We start from the raw sequence: 20,636 nt of genomic DNA on the forward strand, positions 1-20,636 counted from the left end.
ATACTGGTGGTTCTCAACCCTATTTTGTTTCAAGGACCACCATAACTGTGACAGTGTACAAATGGTTCCATTTGTACACTGTCACAGTTACAGACCTGTAAGGGTCCATTTGGAACGGAATGGTAAAAGGGAACCGTTAACACTCCCATCGCCCAGGAGGACGAAGTTCTTTGTCCTTTCTATTAGTAACGCCCGACGCTCAGGACGAAGTATTGTCCTAAAGACGAAGTTTATTGATACGAGAACGGATCGCCTGGCTGTATAGCCCAGGCGCGCCTGCTGGGCTCTCCTCGGTGACGCGCAAGAGTGAGACGTCATCAAAAAACTCCCTCCTCTGTTTAGCTGATGAAAACGAAAATCTTAAAACGTTCATAAATTGCGATCTAAATCATCCCGTCTTTTTCTGAAAAAAGATCCTGTGTTAGACGGCGCTCCGCGGTCCAGTCGCTAGTCTCGATAGATTTATTCTTGTCTCCCATTGTTGTCGATCAACTCTAAAGTGCTGTGGCTATTGTTAGCTGCTACACAACATCATGAACTTCCGGCCGGTCCGTCCGGAAAAGGCGCCTGTGTTTATAAATCGACTGAGCGCATGAATGTAATGGATTAAATAGTTCCGGGCAATTAAAGTGTTAAAAGGGAATCGTTACAGAACTGGAATCGTTAAAATCCTAAGGGTCCCAACCCTAAACATGACGCACCGCAATTGGTTAATTGACTTGACATTAACAATGCACTGTATGTATTGTAATCTTGCCAGCAGAATTTTAACTACGAGTTCAGTTGTTCTGACCCAGTGAGACACCATCGGGGAACTCGTCCTTGAGGTCGAAGAATTCTCCAAATGCTCCGAGGAACTCCAGAACCATCAGGACGTCTCCGAACAGCTCCGGTGGAACGCGGGTGTGAACAGGAACTGGACTGGGCAACTCCTGGAAATGGTTAGACGTTTTACAAATCAGTCAAGACGGCAACTTCTGGACACAGGTAGATATTAACCCATTTTGGGTGGGAACCCCTTTTGGTGTTTTTTAAGCATTGTTATGCTTTAGCTGTTGAAAAATAGCAGATCTACAAGTTCTGCTATTTTTGAAAAATCGTGAAAATGTGGCACAAATCTTTGAATATATATTATTTCAGTGAGAACGTTTTTAACTCAAATCTTTGCTTCTGGGAGGTCCCTGGAACTACTGTACATATTTTCAGATGGGGGTCGGCGGCCAATTACATATAATTCTGGGGCTCCTTAACATGAAATAGTTTGAGCACCACTGACATAGAAACATCAGAAAACTGCCAGGATTTAGAAGACATTTGTAGAATCGTCCTCAGGTCTAAATGGGTTAAAATAAATTAGTGTGACATCAATGTGCTGTGAATGTTTGGGGTTTCCATTACCTTGAGGTCTTCCAGCTCCATGTCCTCTCTGGGTTTGTTCCACAGCTTCATTCGTTCTGCATATCTTTTCTTCTCCTCCTTCAGCTTCTCTCGCTCCTGAAGGAGAAGAGAGCACGTTGCCATGTTTTACTCAGACAATTAATTCAACAGCGTGTTTAATAGAGCAGCATAGGTGCACGCATTGATTGGAACCTAAGCTAACCCAATGCAACATTAATGAACATTCAATAATGTACATGATCGTAAATACGCCAGATTTAGCTAGAAGCCAAGAAAAACAACACAAAAAGTATCTGTTCGGCCCCCAAAAATGTGTTTATTGTCCCGAGTTGGCTTTGTCCGAGGCTTTAAAAGGAACTTTTTGGAAACGTCTATGTTGAAAATGAATGGGGAATTATTTCCTGGTGCCCTCACAGGGTTATAGAGCGTCGCAGTGACGCTCTATAAATGATTGCAATATAATGAATCCTGGCACCTAGGATGCTAAAAGCCTGACAGTGTATTGTGGGTTCAACATCCCCCCGACCTTTGCTGCATGTCACTGCCCATCTCTCTCCCCATTTCCTGTCAACTTACTGTACGCCATCCAATAAAGGCAGAAAAAGAACACCCCCCCCAAAAAAAGACCCGTGTGAAGTGAGTGGTGCAACTCCGTGTGGGGGTCCCCGGGCACCCAATTCCGGTGTGCCGCCCCGCCCCGAGAAATGACAGAGTTGCTGTGTGGAGGTCCCTCTACTGTACTGTACTGTACTGGCACACCCGAAATCACCATATATACAGTTAATATGTCTGTGTTTGTTACGTTGCGCACAGGGGGTGAAAAACAACCATGCTGTTTCCGTGCTCAGATGCACCCACCCAGCCAGCCACCCAGCCAGCCACCCAGCCACCCACCCACCCAGCCAGCCAGCCACCCACCCACATAGCTTCGTAAGGGATTGGTTGCACCACTCAAAAAGAAACCGTACTGATGGTACAATAAAATAAACCGTACTGATGGTACAATAAAAGAAACAGTACTGATGGTACAATAAAATAAACCGTACTGATGGTACAATAAAATAAACCATACTGATGGTACAATAAAAGAAACCGTACTGATGGTACAATAAAAGAAACCGTACTGATGGTACAATAAAAGAAACAGTACTGATGGTACAATAAAAGAAACCGTACTGATGGTACAATAAAATAAACCGTACTGATGGTACAATAAAAGAAACAGTACTGATGGTACAATAAAATAAACCGGACTGATGGTACAATAAAAGAAACAGTACTGATGGTACAATAAAAGAAACAGTACTGATGGTACAATAAAAGAAACCGTACTGATGGTACAATAAAAGAAACAGTACTGATGGTACAATAAAATAAACCGTACTGATGGTACAATAAAATAAACAGTACTGATGGTACAATAAAAGAAACCGTACTGATGGTACAATAAAAGAAACCGTACTGATGGTACAATAAAATAAACCGGACTGATGGTACAATAAAAGAAACCGGACTGATGGTACAATAAAAGAAACCGTACTGATGGTACAATAAAAGAAACCGTACTGATGGTACAATAAAATAAACCGTACTGATGGTACAATAAAATAAACCGTACTGATGGTACAATAAAAGAAACCGGACTGATGGTACAATAAAAGAAACCGTACTGATGGTACAATAAAATAAACCGTACTGATGGTACAATAAAAGAAACCGTACTGATGGTACAATAAAAGAAACCGTACTGATGGTACAATAAAAGAAACCGGACTGATGGTACAATAAAAGAAACAGTACTGATGGTACAATAAAATAAACCGTACTGATGGTACAATAAAATAAACAGTACTGATGGTACAATAAAAGAAACCGTACTGATGGTACAATAAAATAAACCGTACTGATGGTACAATAAAATAAACCGTACTGATGGTACAATAAAAGAGAGATCTCACCATCTCCTTCTCCAGCTTCATCTTCTCCTTCTCCTCCTTCCTCCTCTCCTTCTCCTCCTCACACCTCCTCCTGAACTCCTCCCTCAGACGCTCCTTGTCCTCGCGCTCCTTCCGCCTGGCCTCCTGCAGGTCCTCCTTCTCCCTCCTCATCTTGTCTCGTTCCTGGGCGGAGAGCACCGCGTCGTCCACCTTCTCCTACAACGAGACAACAACACCGCCGCTTCAGAGGTGGAAAGGAGCTGGACTACAGTACAGTGTACTAAGTAAGAGAGAGAGGCTTCTTGTCGGTTATCAGCCAGGGTGCGGGAGTCCATCCCCGTTTTAATGTGCTATAGACCTCTGGGAGATGGAGTCTATCCCCGTTTTAATGTGCTATAGACCTCTGGGAGATGGAGTCTATCCCCGTTTCAATGTGCTATAGACCTCTGGGAGATGGAGTCTATCCCCGTTTCAATGTGCTATAGACCTCTGGGAGATGGAGTCTATCCCCGTTTTAATGCGCTATAGACCTCTGGGAGATGGAGTCTATCCCCGTTTTAATGTGCTATAGACCTCTGGGAGATGGAGTCTATCCCCGTTTTAATGTGCTATAGACCTCTGGGAGATGGAGTCTATCCCCGTTTTAATGTGCTATAGACCTCTGGGAGATGGAGTCTATCCCCTGAAGCGTTGTTGCATGTGACGTCTTTACTGATGGCATTGCTGGAAATATTATGATTAACGTTGAATAAAATAAAATAAAAGAAGTGTATCGATAACCCACGGCGTGAGAACTACTATTCAAACATCAAAATAATGATATAAACACATGACCCAAAGGAAAGCTGACCTGTACAGGTGAGGCGAGAGCGAGGGGGCGCCCCCGCTGCTTGCCCGGGGAACTGCTGGGGAAGTGAGGCGGCTCGTCAGGAAAGAACTGAGAGAAGGTCTGCTCCGATAGGCCGAACTTAGACACTGTGGACGGCTACACACACACACACACAGTCACAGTCACAGTCACAGTCACAGTCACAGTCACAGTCACAGTCACAGTCACAGTCACACACACACACACACACACACACACACACACACACACACACACACACACACACACACACACACACACACACACACACACACACACACACACACACACACACACACACACACACACACACACACACACACACACACACACACACACACACACACACACACACACACACACCCCGTATTGTCATAGATATGTTATTACAGGCGACAGTTCACCCATTGTTAATCAACGGGTATGGAAGAGGCGGGACTCGACAAAAGGGTGAACTGTCAGAAATCTAAAAAACGTCCTTTTATGTACTAAAGCAGTGACTTTTAGAGCAGCTTCAGTGTGCAATGTAAGTCCAACGAGTACTTCTATAATCAACGGAACAACAGAGCACAATATCACAAAAGGTAGCTTGCTAATAGGTTAAGGGCAAGCTAGAGCGTTTGTTCAGGAACAAACACACTATAGCAATGATTTATATGGGAATGTTCGAATGCTCATGTCTGCTATTTTTCAATAGCTAAATTACAACATAATGTTTAAAACACCAAAAGGGGTTCCCGCCCAAAATGGGTTAAACAACTAGTCGACTAGTAAACTAGGCAACTAGTAAAAATGACTAGAAGTGAATGCCCTAGTGTACAGTACAGTGTACAGTACAGTGTACAGTACAGTACATACCTTAAGTCGTATGAATCCATTGTGCGGCTCACAGTATTGTTTTAACAACAGCTTCAGTCTCTCCCTCGACAGGCCGTTCTTCTTACGACTGCAATGAATAAAATAAAAAAACAATGAGCACAATCACAACCGTAGAAGAAGTAGAATAACAACAATACAAAGCTCTACAGAGCGACAAAAATGTGTAATTTGTTATCAAAAATGTTATTTAAATGAGTATGTAATTGTGAGAACTGTCGAGTTTGCTTATTGGTGTGAAACCAGCCAAGAGTCAATGTTCGACAAATAAGTACTGTTGCATTATGGGAGATGTAGTTAAATGTTACTAGTATTTTGGTGCACACCCAATAGAAGACCATGCTTTAAGGTGGTGTTTGGTATGTTTTTGGAGTGAGAGGGGAAAAAAGAGGTCTAATTAAAAAAATTAAAGCTCTATATTCTGATAGTATTCATTGCTATAAAGTGTTTTTTCGGTAACTAGGGTCTCGCCGTCTCTCCAGTAAACAGAAAATACCTTTCCGGTCTTAATAGCAATTTTCATCCAAAAGGAGAGAGTGAACTCCACACACGGCTTCAATTTCATAGTGTTCCAGTTCCTTGTTTCTCATCCAGTCAGGAGTTCTCTCTCCTGACTGGACAAAATTGGTATCCTGACTAGGGATGGCGCTTGAAACCAGATACCCGGAAAAACCCGATAACAAGCTTATCGAGTACCCGGTATCAATAAATAAGCTTTGGTCTTATCAAGCCTGTTATCGAGCATAGCGGCCCATGACGTCATGTTTAAACAATCAAGACAAGAGGCGATCATGAAATAAATATAAATCACCCACGCTGGCACAAACATGTCGGTCTAAAAGTGTATTGATACCTGCCAATTAACCAGCGCTGCCCTGGTAAACAAAATTATGCTTTTAAACAGGTTTGAGTTAACAGTTTCTTCAATATTATTTTCCAAAAGATACTGGTTCTATTCAGAATTTGTCGTCTCCCGTCTTTCCACAAAATAATAGAAAATGCTCGATAAGAACCCAACTCGATAAGCCTGATCGATGAGGTTTTGAGGGAAGAGCCCTGTTACTGAACACTCTATACCAATGATTACTATCAGACTATAGAGCCATTGAACACTTATTTGAACAAAGAAATAAAGGCCTTTAACACATTTTGTGCATTACCGCACGTGCAGTGCCCAAGACGTCTGTGGACGTCTTTGAAAAATAAAAAATAAAAACAATCATTTTTTTTTAATACGTGGTACCAAAGTTAGTGTTTTCGCCATTGAGAATGCATTTGGCGTTAAAATTAAATAACTCAGAAACTATAAAACATTTATAAAAAATTCTAGGTGAAAGTGATTTTTGGGCAGTTTTGCGTGGGCTCTCAAAGTGTTAAGAACTCTTACTTGATCTGGTTGGCCTTGGTGATAAACGGAGGGCTGTCCTCGGCCTTGACGAGCTTCACCTTGTACTTGAACACACCAGGGGTCAGGGGCTTCCTCTTCACCCTGTCACACAAACACCAAACCAACATCTACCATTAGCCCTTGTACTTGAACACACCAGGGGTCAGGGGCTTCCTCTTCACCCTGTCACACAAACACCAAACCAACATCTACCATTAGCCCGAGTGGGAAGTTAGGAACCTCAATGTTAAAGTGGCTTTACAAAGAAAAAACAATAAAATGTATGCTTAGGGCAATTATCTGAAGCAAGTATACATTATTTGAATATTTGACATTTATGGACAAATATTTCTACAAATGCCAAAAAACCTGTGGATAGCCAGCCAGTCATTTTGGGCATAAACAAGAAGCGTACATTTTGGTCTGAAAATGAAAATAATGCTGTATATATTTTATCTTATTTTATTTTATCTATTTATTTCTCATTTTCTCCAATAGAAGTGTTCTCTTATTTTAATTCACAATCAGCGCCGGCGTGCCGAACGGGAAAGTGCGCGGGCAGTCCCAGTTGGGGAAAAATAAAAATAAAAACAAAACACTGTGCAGCGCAGTGCCCGATGACGCGTTTGGTCCCGGCGGCCGAGGGCCAGGGGGGGCATTTTGTACTGTACTTCTCCCTTGTACCGTAACATGTACATTAAGTGGTGGTGCTACTGACCCGTTGACCTGTGGTTTGGGTGCAGCATCTTCATCGTCGCTGTCGCTGATGACGATGGTGTCTCCATCGGCTGGTTTTTTACTGTTGCCGTTGGAAACGGGTGTCGATTTGGGCTGGCCGTTACAGCACGACGACGGAGACTGAACCTCCAGGATCTCACAGAGACATCTGGAAACAAACACACACACACACACACACACACACACACACACCTTTAACACCTTAATTGCCTGGGGTTATTTTATCCATTAAATAAATGTGCCCAGCGATTTATAGCAGCGGAGCACTTTTACTGACGGACCGGATGTTATCCCAGATGTGGGTGTAGCAGCTAAAAGTAGCGACTAGCGACTGGACAGCGGTGGGCCGTCTAACGCATATTTTTTTCTTAGAATTAGACGGGATGATTTAGATTGCGAGTTATTAACGTTTTAAGATTTTCGGTCTCGTCGGCTAAACAGGGGGGGGGGGGGGGGAACTTTTTCGATGACGTCCCACTGTTGTGCAACATCGAGGATTGCGCAACAGGCGCTCCTAGGCTGTGGAGCGATGCGACCGGTTTTGATATCATTAATCTCTGTCTTGTTAATCAATCTCCGTCTTGGGCATCAGGGCATACTAATTAACAGGACGGAGATCTATGTCTGGGTCCCTTAAACTGTTAACTAAACACACACACATCCATCTGTAAAAAAACAAGACAACTTGCAGCCAATCCCGCGTTTTAACATTGAAGCATACGCTTAGAATGCCAACTAGAAAGGTCGCAATTTTAAAAAATTGCAAAGTGTGGTTGCCGCAGTCGCTTACATAGGCCCCTCCCACTAACGTTGCTAGCCAATTACAATTTCAAGTCACACCTGTGATCATGTGTAAGTAATTCGGAGGGTATTTAAGAGATCTATTGTAGTCGATAGGGCTCGCGCGAGTACATGAACCACGTGACCGGGCTGTTTTCTGCCCCCTCAATGTCGCAACTCTGTCTATACTCTATGGCTCTGTTGTAATCCAAACGTACACGCGTGTGGGTATAGGGATAGGGTGGCCTGGCTGGGTGTATGACTTGACTACCGCGGCCTGAATGATTCAGCCCTGCAGCCCTGGTGTGAGATATGATCTGGACAACAGATGTCAATATGAAGTTGAGGATAACATTGACCACTTCTGTGTCTTAGTCATACTTCTCTCTCCTTTCTTTCGTAATCTTTTTTGTCATCAGACGGACAGCTTGGTCATATACTTCTCTCTTTGTTGACGTTTTGTTAACTCATCCTCCTGCCGTTAACCCAGTGGTGGAAAGTAACTAAGTACATTTACTCAAATAATGTACTTAAGTACAATTTTGAGGTATTTGTACTTTACTTGACTGTATTCCAATTTCCAATACATTTACATCTACTCCACTACATCTCAGAGCCAACATTTGTACTTTTACTCCACTACAATTATTTGAAAACTTTAGTTACTAGTTACTTTGGAGATTTACATTTTGATTAGAAAAACATACATTACTGTAACCACTTCAACCCTATATACATTTCGACCATTTGAAAATAGCTGATCTACAAGCTCACAATGCGTCGCGATGCGATGCATTGTGTGCGACCTCTCTTTTCTGTTCAAATATGAATATAAACTAGAAAGGTTGCAATTTTGAAAAAGTGCAAAGTGTGGTTGCCGCAGTCGCTTACATAGGCCCCTCCCACTAATGTTGCTAGCCAATTACAATGTCGCGTCAACCTTGTGATCATGCGTAAGTAATTCGGAGGGGATTTATCCCCCCAAAATCATGTTTTTGCAACAATCGGTTACACTTTTCGCATTTGCGGCGCCCCCTATGGATGAAAATGGAATTCCTTTTGGAACTTGGTTGATTGAACCACCCGGGACATGTGATTCAAATTTGGGATGGTTTGGACATTCCGTTCGTGATTTGTGGCATTTTTTGTAAAATAGGCCCCTCCTACTAACTTCGGACGACGATTACGGCCGAAGTATACGCACTACCAAAATTCTGCAGTTGGTCTTTTAATCGGATAGGTCCGGAGATCATGTGTGCCGATTCTTGTGAGATTTGGACAAAATCTGTAGGAGGAGGAGCCAAAAGTGTGTTTTGGAGAAAATTCAAATTTGCAGGATTTTTTTCCCGGACGAAAATGGGCGTGGCCTATATGTGGAAATGCATCATGACCCAAGGAATCCATGGAAAAAGAAATTTAGATTTGACGACTTACTGTTCAAGAGTTATAGGGAAAAACGCAAAGTGGGCTGTAATAGCGCCACCATGAGGCCGACTGATGTAATTCCCTTTCAATTAATTTTCATAATTATTATGAACCTCCCCCCCTCCCCCCCCAAGTCTTGTAAATATGGCGCTTACGGTCTCCAAGGGAAAGAAATACTTACATTTTGTCTTCGATTTCCCCATTATAAGTCTATGGAGAACTAATTAATTAATATCAATTAAACTATACAACGGATCTCTTAGCAAAATACAAGCACACGATTCCCGATGAAGCCGGTCGATTTGACATATGGCTCGAGTGTGTGCGGCAAGAACTGTGGGAGGAGTAGTGCGGCAAAGTATCCAAATGTACAATAACAATAGTCTGGTTGCCCTGTTAGGGCAACCACACTAATTAAGCGATGGCCGCATTTATGGTCGGACAGTAGCTTACATTCGTCCCATTAAATACAAATTACATCCATTAACTAATGACTATAGTTATCCATTTTTGTTTCCAAACTTCAGTGTCTTGCAGATTCCCTGTGATTTCACCTTTAGGAGCGTGTCACCTAATCAAAACAAAGAATTCAGCTGCTCTTTTCTCCCAGAGCGCTAGCAAACTCGGTGGCTAGGCTAGCTAGTTTCTTGGGACATTTGTGGTCGTAGTGACTACATCTGCCATTAAAAATATATATTCTTTCAGCGATTTTCTTAGTTTTAAGGGTAACTGTTGAATAATTGCAATATTACTTCAGTGATGCTTGCGGAACTCGACTTCGTCTCGTTCCTCACCGCATCCCTGTCGTGGCAATAATCACGTTAACCCACACCCTCGAGTGTAATATTGCTTAATTCACTCACACACACACACACACACACACACACACACACACACACACACACACACACACACACACACACACACACACACACACACACACACACACACACACACACACACACACACACACACACACACACACACACACACACACACACACACACACACACACACACACACACACACACACACACACACACACACACACACACACACACACACACACTCTAGTCGCTGTACCTGGCTCCATTGCGTCCTGCCACATCCACCGTCTCCCCGGGGAAGAACCTCTGGCGAGCGAAGTCGTACACATCCTCGCAGAGCTCGCTGAGGCGGCAGCGCTGCGTCAGCGACGCCAGGTGGAGCAGGGGGAGCACCAGCGCCGGGGGGAAGCTCTGGAGGTTCTGCCGGGCTCGCTTCTCGCTGTCGACGGCCTCCAGGTAGGTCAGGCCGGGCCGCCCGGTCAGGGAACAGCTCCACACCAGACTGTTGCACAGGATGGTCCTCTCGAAGAACTCACTGCAGGGAGACATTAGAGAACACACGACATCCAACTAGTCTTTAAGAGTCCTGAAGTTTAGACGTTGCTGCAACCATGATGACAATATAATAGAGGGTATGCGCATGCATAAAGTGTGGTAAAGTGAGTTTAATGTTGTTTAATGCAATCAGATAGGACTTTTCTGTTTGGATGTATGGTCTGTCCAGAAAGGCCAGAAACTATTTTTTTTGCCACTCAATAGGTGTTCCAGCATAACTTCCGGGAATGATGATGACGTCATGCGCATACCCTATATTGGTCCCATATGAGTAACAGGGGCTGGATTGAGGAAACTACCCTCCAACACAACCAAGCAGGCGTTAACCTGGAACCCTCGGGGGGAAACGAAAAGCAGGAAGATCCAGAAACAGCTGGAAAAGGTCTGCAAAGCAGAACTCAGGGGGGGGTGGGGGAACAAGCACCCAGTAGGGCGATCCAACGTTGAAGATGCCACTACCTACTGGCGAAATGTGGAATTGCAGCACTTTAATGGATGTGGACGGACGTTCATGGCGTCACGCGAGTAAGCCCGGACCTCAAAATTGAGGTCCGGGGCTAGGCTAGGATAAACTTCCGCTCGTTCAAGCCATAATTATACTTCCGGCAGTCTTCCGGGTGCTTCAAAACGCCACTGAGCAACTTCCACTGAAATTAATATCGGGGAGGAGGGGCTAACGCTCCGGTTCGGTCTCTATCCTTTATAGCTCTATGGGGAAAAAGCACATCGGCGGTGGCTCAGCGGTAGAGTGGCCACTAGGGGGCGGCGGTGGCTCAGGGGTAGAGTGGCTGGATGGTAACCACAAGGTTGCCAGTTCGAACCCTGTGGGCTCCCCCAGAGTTAGTGTCAAAGTGTCCTTGAGCAAGACACTGAACCCCTAATTGCTCCCGATGTGCTGGTTGGTGCCTTGCATGGTTTCCACCGCCATCGGTGTATGAATGTGTGTGTGAATGGGTGAATGTAATGCACAATCTATGTAAAGCACCACATCTTGGAAGGAAGCAGAGAAGATCGCCCAACATCGAACCAGCTGGAAGAAGTTCATGAAAAATTACCCATGCTACCCAAAGAGCAGAAAATCAAGTAAGTCCTATTACCAGGGGTGCACACAAGCGGTACGCCAGTGCGCATGCGTCGTCAAAATTCATTCTGCGCTGTCAATCAAGCGCCGGGAAGCGCTTCTGCGTACCTGGGGGCTGGGGCCGCCCAGAATGATTATTATGGCCAGAATACTAGTACATTCTGTGGCGAGAGCATTTCCCACCGACTGCCACTCAAAGTGGCTACTGGCCAATCACAGCACGTCTTGCACTAGTGCACTGGCCATTGTGGCCAATCACAGCAGGTCCTTACTCAAACGAGGGAGGATTCCATGCTGCTCTGCTCGCTGCTGGGAGGAGAAGGACGACAGGAGTTTACTACGGAGAAAACCCTGACACAAATGGTTGGGCTTCTCCGTTTCAGATAGCAAACTACTGTAGTCCCCGGTGTAAAATGGCATGCTGGTGGATGCTTTGCACTCTTCCCATTCGCCGCTGTGCTTGCGTTTGTTTTCCGGGTGCTGGAGCAGCATGGTTGCTCGTGTGCGATGCCGTCTCTCACAGCCTAGGCACCGGCCACCTACTTTTTACGGGTACAGGTTTTAGTTCCGACGTAGTGGAATGGGAAGAGTTTAAAGCATTGCGGACTGGCACTGCTCCTGCACAACATGAAGCTTATCAACACCGTGTCCCGACATACTGTCCCTTATTATCGTAAAGTCGGGTAGTGTACACCGTTTATTTTTGCACTGAGGATCCATGTGTGTCTGACTGTACGTCACCTCGGCTAAAAACGAAAGGGACGTATGCTTCGCCGTACGATGTGTCGCATGTTAAAACAAATAGCTGATCTGCAAGCTCACAACGTGTCGCCTCCGCAACACGCTGTGAGCTAGTAGATCGGTTATTTAAATAAAAAATATAAAATGTATCTAAATATTAGTATTAAGTAGTTTTTATTAGAATATGCATTCCATAGGGCTGCACCACACATGGACCTAGAGGCAATTTGCAACTCTAGATTTTTTTTAATAATGGGATGAATCTAGAGTTGCACTACGGAGGGTATTGCAACTCTAGATTCATCCCATTATTAAAAAAAATCTATTGACTCCCCACTCATCCAATAAATATTGTTTTGCTATAAGTTATTCATGCATCCCTCTTTTATCCATCCGGCGAGACGGGTCGCCGCATTTTAGGAGGACCAAGTAACTCCTCCAGGTACTAGACCAAAAAAAGTTGTGTGCACCCCTGCCTATTACATCCATCCCCCCAGAAAAACTTGAATACCCGTCCTCAAAGTTGCAAAAAACGAGAACTGTCAATCACAGCGACTACTGGCCAATCACAGCGGGGCTTTCTCAGAACTGAGGTGGGATCCATAATAACATTAACAGTCAATGCGTTGTGCAGTGCCGCCTGTAGATGGGCCGTTTCCGCTGCGCGACACCGACACGCAACTGAAGTATACAGATCGGACTTTACCGCTTCGCTGAAGCTAACCGGCATGTTACACCCAAACTGGTGACCTACCGAAATGCAGGGGACAGATTTCTACAACATCCACCACGTCGCATCATGAAACATTTATCCAAAACCTAATCAAACGACGTTATCACATCTGATCTGCCGTTAAGTTAACGGTTGTTTTGTTCATTTCAAAGCGCGCGTGTGTGAGCCGCCGCGCGGCTAAGTCACAGAATTCAACGGGTCACCCGCCTCGGCGTAACAGCTGATTCAGTAGTAGTAGCGGCTAACCCTATACCTCGAACAACAACAAACGGCTTAACTTTAGCTCCTCGGGCTAACCCAAAACTGACCTCGTTCGTCACATTATGCTCGTTTCTTCACGACATGTGTGGCCGTTAACTTAAGTTTAGTTAACTTAAAACACAAACACACAACTAGGCTAACTCGAACAGCCAGCTGATAACTTACTAAAGACAGTAGAACACACACTGTGTACATTATAATAACGTTAGCCGTGACTGCTAACTTGGGTTAGCTCTTTGAGCTAAAACTCTTAAACTACTATAGTATGTCGTATGTTCGTATAGTCCCACGAACAAAAATAACGTTTTTTCAATCGAAATGTGTCGACTTTTGGGTTGAAATTACGTATTTTTTTTATGTTAAGTGTGTATTAATATTAGAGTTTAGACAAAAGTTCATGGTGTGGTTCATTCAGTCCACAATACGTACATTTCAATAATTACCATCATCAACTACTATAGATTATACATTATTTACCTTTCATATCATTTTTAGTTTGTCTGTCAGTTACACCCCCAGTAATATCTTCAAATCTGTAGTTGTCAGTCATGTTTTAACAATATTTGTATTAACATATTCATCACTTCTACATCATTCTAAAGTCAGTTTATTGTGTTGCTTAAATGGAAATATTAAATAAATCAACTATCAAATAAACACAGTGAAATCCAGCCTACATTTCTTCTAACTCTGAAAGGGTGCACTAATATAATGTAACAAAATGTATCCAGCCAGGCAGGGTCCATTTGGCTCCATGTGTAACAGACCCTCAGAGAGAGCTATAGTTTTAGATTAGTCAGTTGGTTAATTGAGTCATTAATTGAACTGCATTAAAATCAAATTAAATGAAAACTCACTCGTATGTTCTGAAGATCTCGTGGGTTATCTTGCAGAGGAAGACCTCTTCCTCTGGTCGGAGGTCAGCTGGAGGTTTCTGTCGGACGAAGGGTTTTCTGTGTAGAAGAGGCATCTCTCTCTCTGTGTATTCCTTTATTTATTTATGTTTATTTATTATTTCTCGTCCGGGTTCAAGTCTTCTCTCTAGAAAACAAGTCCTTCAAGAACAGGAGGGGGTGGTGGGTGGGGGACAAAGTCATACAACCTTCATTATCAAAAACTGCTTCGATCAAAAGCTGATATAGTTGACGAGAGATCAATAATCATAATCATAATACCAATGCATCGCCCTTGTTTGTAACTAAATTAAAACCCAACAAAATGTTATTCACAAATTGGAGTGTCGTCTGAAATGAAAAGCCAATTAAACAACAGATCCAAAGTTATATAAAAGACAAAAAAAAGGTCTGTTTGGTTTGTTCTTTTGTCTGTTGGACTGAACAACTACTCTTCTAATCTGATCCACGCATGGAAACGTGCTCCTCTCTCTCTCCTACTCTCAAGTCCCGTTTTGACATGAGTCAGAAAAATAAATAAATAGGTCCGTTTCGTTTCGGAGACTTTAATTGAAATGAAACTCCGTGGATTGTTAAATCGACTGGTTGAACAAACGGAGAAGCTGGTCGACTAGTTAGAGACGCTCTTTACCCAGTTATGTGGCGAAGAAGTAGCGATATAATCCGCGTTTTGTTACAATAGTAAAGTGTAGCCCGCCGGGGTCGACTCTTCTTCTTCTCTTTCTCTGTTGGATCACTTCCACTGTGTCAGTCACGTCGTGGAAAGACAAATCAACACTTCCGCCCGTGCGCTTCAAAATAAAGCTCACGTTGACTTATGTCAACAATTAGGCCTATTTATAATCATCAAACCTGTTCATATTTTCATATTATTAGCCAATATATAAAGGCATTGAGTTGAATAGATTGATTGATTGATTGATTGATTGATTGATTGATTGATTGATTGATAGGACAGCTCAACGAAAGTAGGCTAGAGGTCAATACAAAAACGAATTGCAGCCGCCCGTAAGTGCTCTTGGAGAGCGGTTTTAAAGGAGTCCAGGGATTCACATTTCTTAATGGCTGTTGGTAGGGCGTTCCACATTCTAGTGGATCTTTAGGCTTGCACTGGGGAAGCACTGGGGGGGCACTGTCTGGGTAGGCACTGGAGGGGCACTGTCTGGGGAGGCACTGGAGGGGGAGGCACTGGAGGGGCACTGGAGGGGCAGGCACTGGAGGGGCACTGTCTGGGCAGGCACTGGAGGGGCACTGTCTGGGGAGGCACTGGGGGGGCACTGTCTGGGGAGGCACTGGGAAGGCACTGGGGAGGCACTGTCTGGGGCGGCATTGTCTGGGGAGGCACTGTCTGGGGAGGCACTGTCTGGGGAGACACTGTCTGGTGAGGCACTGGGGGGCACTGTCTGGGGTGGCATTGTCTGGGGAGGCACTGGGGGGCACTGTCTGGGGAGGCACTGTCTGGGGAGACACTGTCTGGGGAGGCACTGAGGGGGCACTGTCTGGGGAGGCACTGTCTGGGGAGACACTGTCTGAGGCACTGAGGGGGCACTGTCTGGGAAGGCATTGTCTGGGGAGACACTGTCTGGGGAGGCACTGAGGGGGCACTGTCTGGGGAGGCACTGAGGGGGCACTGTCTGGGGAGGCACTGGGGAGACACTGGGGGGGCGTTGTCTGGAGAGGCACTGGGTAGACACTCACTCACTATATTATTTTAGGCAAGTTGAAAGCACTTAAAGTGTAAACAGTCCGTTGACACTTTAACAAGGGGACTATAAAAACGGAACCATTCTTTTTAACAAGGCATTTACCTAGATGGACTTTTGCGTTTTTAAAACTTTTTTTCCTTCTTTTTTGTATAGCTTATTCAGATTCACAGCGCCGGGGCCCCTGGGCCAATAGGCTAATCTTTAGGGCCCTGCTACCCAGGAATACAAGAACGCTCACCCCCAAATCACGCTCGCCCTGAGTCAAATCGGACGACCTCTGAATGGTCGACACCTCACACCAGGTATAAACAAACCGCTGGGGCCGAGCGGTACGCGCAAAAAATGTGGGCGAGTGTGTTTTGGGGCGAGTCTTCCAGTACCCTACTACCCAGAATGGGAGGATGGGCGGTCTAGTGGGCACGGCTTGCAAACACTGTATTCTGACCGAGTCATTTGTAGGTCAAGAAAGCACTCGTAGAGATCTGTTTATTTAAAGTCTAAAAGGTCCCAATAGGTCGCCGGATCGAGGGGTGTTCTGTACTCTACTGTATAGCCTATAGATTATTGGCATTTCATTTATAATACATTTTATTTGTCATTACAGCCAGGCAGGCTACTGGTAGGCTACTATAGTCAGGGAACTATAAACCGCCCATGGTTGTAATCAGACATATTTTGAAGGCTAAATGAGCTCATTTCCGGCCATAGTGTGTGTGTGTGTGTGTGTGGTGTTGATGGGACGGGCTGATTGGCGCGGTGTTGACAAGTTAGATCCGCTCTACTTCACTGAGGTGGCGTTCACGCACATCTCGTAAACTGGGAAATGTCATAAATGAAAAAATACAAATAAATATTCACTTTCACAGCGTTTCGAGTCATAACAAATGGAACAATGGAAGCTGTGGTAAATAGAGATTATATTATATTACATTGGCTTTTACAAATGGGTTTTCACCATTTTGAGGGAGGGAAAACCATAGAGGGGAAAACATACATTTGCAAAGCAGACCATGCAGTCACCAGACCTCCAAAGTTACCTTTGTGATTGATTCCTAAAATGAAATCATATGAATGAAATATACATGTAAATAATAGTAAATTGTTACTGACTTGGGGACGCCATTAAACCTTGGACTGGTTATTCATATCCTATAAAATCGTAATTACGCTCTGTTGAGCAGTGAGGATTCAGACATACTCCAGAATCCCGTTTGAAAAGGATTTACTGGAACTCAGCACGTCACTGGGACGGGAAGTTTGTAATTGGGCGGGTCTTAACTCTGGTTTGCTGTCATCATTGGCCTGTGAACCTGTCATTAACACACACATCGTGTGTGTGTGTGTGTGTGTGTGTGTGTGTGTGTGTGTGTGTGTGTGTGTGTGTGTGTGAGTGTGAATGCGTGAGTGCGTGCGTGCGTGCGTGTGTGTGTGGGCTGCCTTATGAGCAGTAATTGACTCAGATAAATATGGACTACTCTACTTGCATGTCATCCAATCAGCTAATTTGAATTCCATCAATATTAAACAGATCTTAATGTAAAAGCCTTAACTAATAAGCCAAACAACTGTATGGGATATTTTGGGGGGTAGATAGATGGTACAGCCTACAGGTGTTGGCCTATTTTGTGTAAATTAATGTCAAATAAAACAAAGTTGGAGATATGGGTATCCTCACGATATAGGCGATATTAGGCCCTTGATAACGATAATATCACCATATTCGATATATTGCGATAATCTATATATTGCAAGAGATTTCATCAACGATATCTGTAAATGTATTTATTCCAACATTTTACAAGATTTCTTGTGTCACAAACTGGCCAATAAGTATAGCTACAGTATGAATCCTACTCCTCCAAACAGTAAAACACTGACAACTTGTCCACAAATTGGGCAGCGGTGGCCGAACGGTTTGCGGAGCGGTCTTGTTATCGGAAGGTCGCCAGTTCGAATCCCCGGACCGGCACGTTAAAATTACCACCGCTGAAGTGCCCTTGAGCAAGGCATTGAACCCCTACCATGAAATGTTCTATGAGCAGGGTCTGGCTGTAAACAAGCATCTCGAGCTTAGTCCATTCACCCTGGGTAATACGAGCTTATGTGGGGGCCAATAAGGGCTTGTGGGGGGGCAATAAGGGCTTGTGGGGGCCAATAAGGGCTTGTGTGGGGAAAACAAGGGCTTATGTGGGGGGCAAATAAAGGCTTGTGTGGGGGACCAATAAGGGCTTATGTGGGGGGCAAATAAGGGCTTGTGTGGGGGGCCAATAAGGGCTTGTGTGGGGGGGCAATAAGGGCTTGTGTGGGGGGCAATAAGGGCTTGTGTGGGGCCAATAAGGGCTTATGTGGGGGCCAAAAAGGGCTTATGTGGGGGGCAAATAAGGGCTTGTGTGGGGGGCCAATAAGGGCTTGTGTGGGGGGGCAATAAGGGCTTGTGTGGGGGACCAATAAGGGCTTGTGTCGGGGGCAAATAAGGGCTTGTGTGGGGGTGCAATAAGGGCTTATGTGGGGGGCCAATAAGGGCTTGTGATGGGGGCAAATAAGGGCTTGTGTGGGGGGCCAATAAGTGCCATTGCCCCTTCAAGACGAACATTTGACAAGTAATGATAAATGCCACTATCATAATGAATTATCTTTTAATCTGCCATCAGTCAGTTTTAGTTTCAGACTAATGAGAACATATTGCTTATTTTACTGACCAATGACATGGAATGGCACAAGGGAAGGACTCCACAAAAAGACCACCCCCAAAAATCGGCGCGCGCGCCCACACATGTGCCCTTTTTTGGAGTTTGAACCCTTGCCCCCCTAGTGCTCTCTGCACGGCCCTGCTTGGTAGACGGAGAGCTTTGCCTTCTGGCTCAACTCTTTTTTCGTCACAACAGTGCGGTACGGCGACTGCAATACCGCCCCTGCCACTCCGATTCTCCGGCTTATCTCCTTCTCCGTCCTCCCCTCACTCGTGAACAAGACCCCGAGATACTTGAACTCCTTCACCTGGGGTAATGCCTCATTCCCTACCCGGACTGCACAATCCACCGGTTTCCTGCTGAGAACCATGGCTTCAGATTTGGAGACGCTTGTAGTTGTGAACTGAAAACAGGTGCTCGTTGGTGAGGGTTCAAACATGAAAAGATAAAAAAGGTACTCTGTTCCAGTCAAGTGAAAAAAAAGCCTTTATTTGTATGGCAAGTCTATGTCTAAATGTTTTGATGAATTGAACAAGGTGGACCCTCTTGTAAACAAGTGTACTGCTTTATTGGGTCGTCCACTCACAGTTAACAGTCTTTGTATTGAGTTGTGCTTGAATACTGTAATTCTACTGTTAATAAACATTTCAATCAATCAATCAATCATACACAATTAGAGAATGTATATAGAAGCCTGCATGTTCTCTCTCCTAATATGGTACCACATACAGCATGGAACTGTGGACAAAGTCAACCGATAAAAAAAATAGTTTTGTGTCTGTGTCTAAATGTCATTGGTGATCCGTGGCTCAAATGCCGATTATTAAATAATGGACCTTGACCTGAAAAAGGTTGAAACGACTGCTCTAGTCATCTAGGACCATCACACCTGCCTGGCACCCATCATCATTTGGAGCACACATGGGCAACTGGTGGCCCAAGGGCCACATGTGGCCCCCACATTCACTAAATGTGGCCCTCAGGTTCATATTGGAATACTGATATATTATTGATTTCAGGTGCTATAATTACAAACGTGCAAACATGCCCGGTTTAATTACTTCAGTCTAAATTAGTAGCGTAATGAGTAGTATTAAAATGTTATTGTCTTTTTTATGTCCAATGTATTTGGAATTTGTTCATAAAGTTGACATAACTATAATTAAAGGCATAATTTGAAATTCAAAAGAATGTTATTTTTCAGGATTCCAATTCAAAAATAGCAAAGAAAAAAAGGATTTAAATTCAAATGTAGCAAACATAGCTGATCTACAAGCTCAAAACGCGTCACGCTTGAGCTTGTATAGATCGGCTATTTTTGCTACTACAGTAATATGCAATGTGGCCCCTCTGGAGTGAGTGTGGAAATAGAGTGGCCCTCTGGAGTGAGTGTGGAAATAGAGTGGCCCTCTGGAGTGTGTGTGGAAATAGAGTGGCCCCCTGGAGTGAGTGTGGAAATAGAGTGGCCCTCTGGAGTGAGTGTGGAAATAGAGTGGCCCTCTGGAGTGTGTGTGGAAATAGAGTGGCCCTCTGGAGTGAGTGTGGAAATAGAGTGGCCCTCTGGAGTGAGTGTGGAAATAGAGTGGCCCTCTGGAGTGTGTGTGGAAATAGAGTGGCCCTCTGGAGTGTGTGTGGAAATAGAGTGGCCCTCTGGAGTGAGTGTGGAAATAGAGTGGCCCTCTGGAGTGTGTGTGGAAATAGAGTGGCCCTCTGGAGGGT

At 44.4% G+C, this 20,636-nt stretch overlaps 1 protein-coding gene across 3 annotated transcripts in view; it reads right to left on the minus strand.

Annotated features, from left to right (window-relative positions):
• The window catches only part of baz1a (bromodomain adjacent to zinc finger domain, 1A), a 56,693-nt gene extending 41,395 nt beyond the window's left edge, over positions 1–15,298 (minus strand). For 2 of the 3 annotated variants that reach the window (XM_079528894.1, XM_079528892.1), the window contains exons 1-10: positions 15,153–15,298; positions 14,465–14,662; positions 10,493–10,771; positions 7,185–7,352; positions 6,467–6,568; positions 5,062–5,149; positions 4,186–4,320; positions 3,357–3,551; positions 1,399–1,494; positions 794–932 (exon numbers count right to left, since the gene is read on the minus strand). In XM_079528894.1, the coding sequence (XP_079385020.1) occupies positions 794–932; positions 1,399–1,494; positions 3,357–3,551; positions 4,186–4,320; positions 5,062–5,149; positions 6,467–6,568; positions 7,185–7,352; positions 10,493–10,771; positions 14,465–14,577 (1,315 nt within the window). In that variant the 5' untranslated portion in view covers positions 14,578–14,662; positions 15,153–15,298. The other variant, XM_079528893.1, reaches the window with a different exon arrangement.
• Between the last annotated feature and the right edge of the window lie 5,338 nt (positions 15,299–20,636).

This window comes from Electrona antarctica (assembly GCF_951216825.1).
Source record: "Electrona antarctica genome assembly, chromosome: 18".
Lineage (NCBI taxonomy): Eukaryota > Metazoa > Chordata > Actinopteri > Myctophiformes > Myctophidae > Electrona > Electrona antarctica.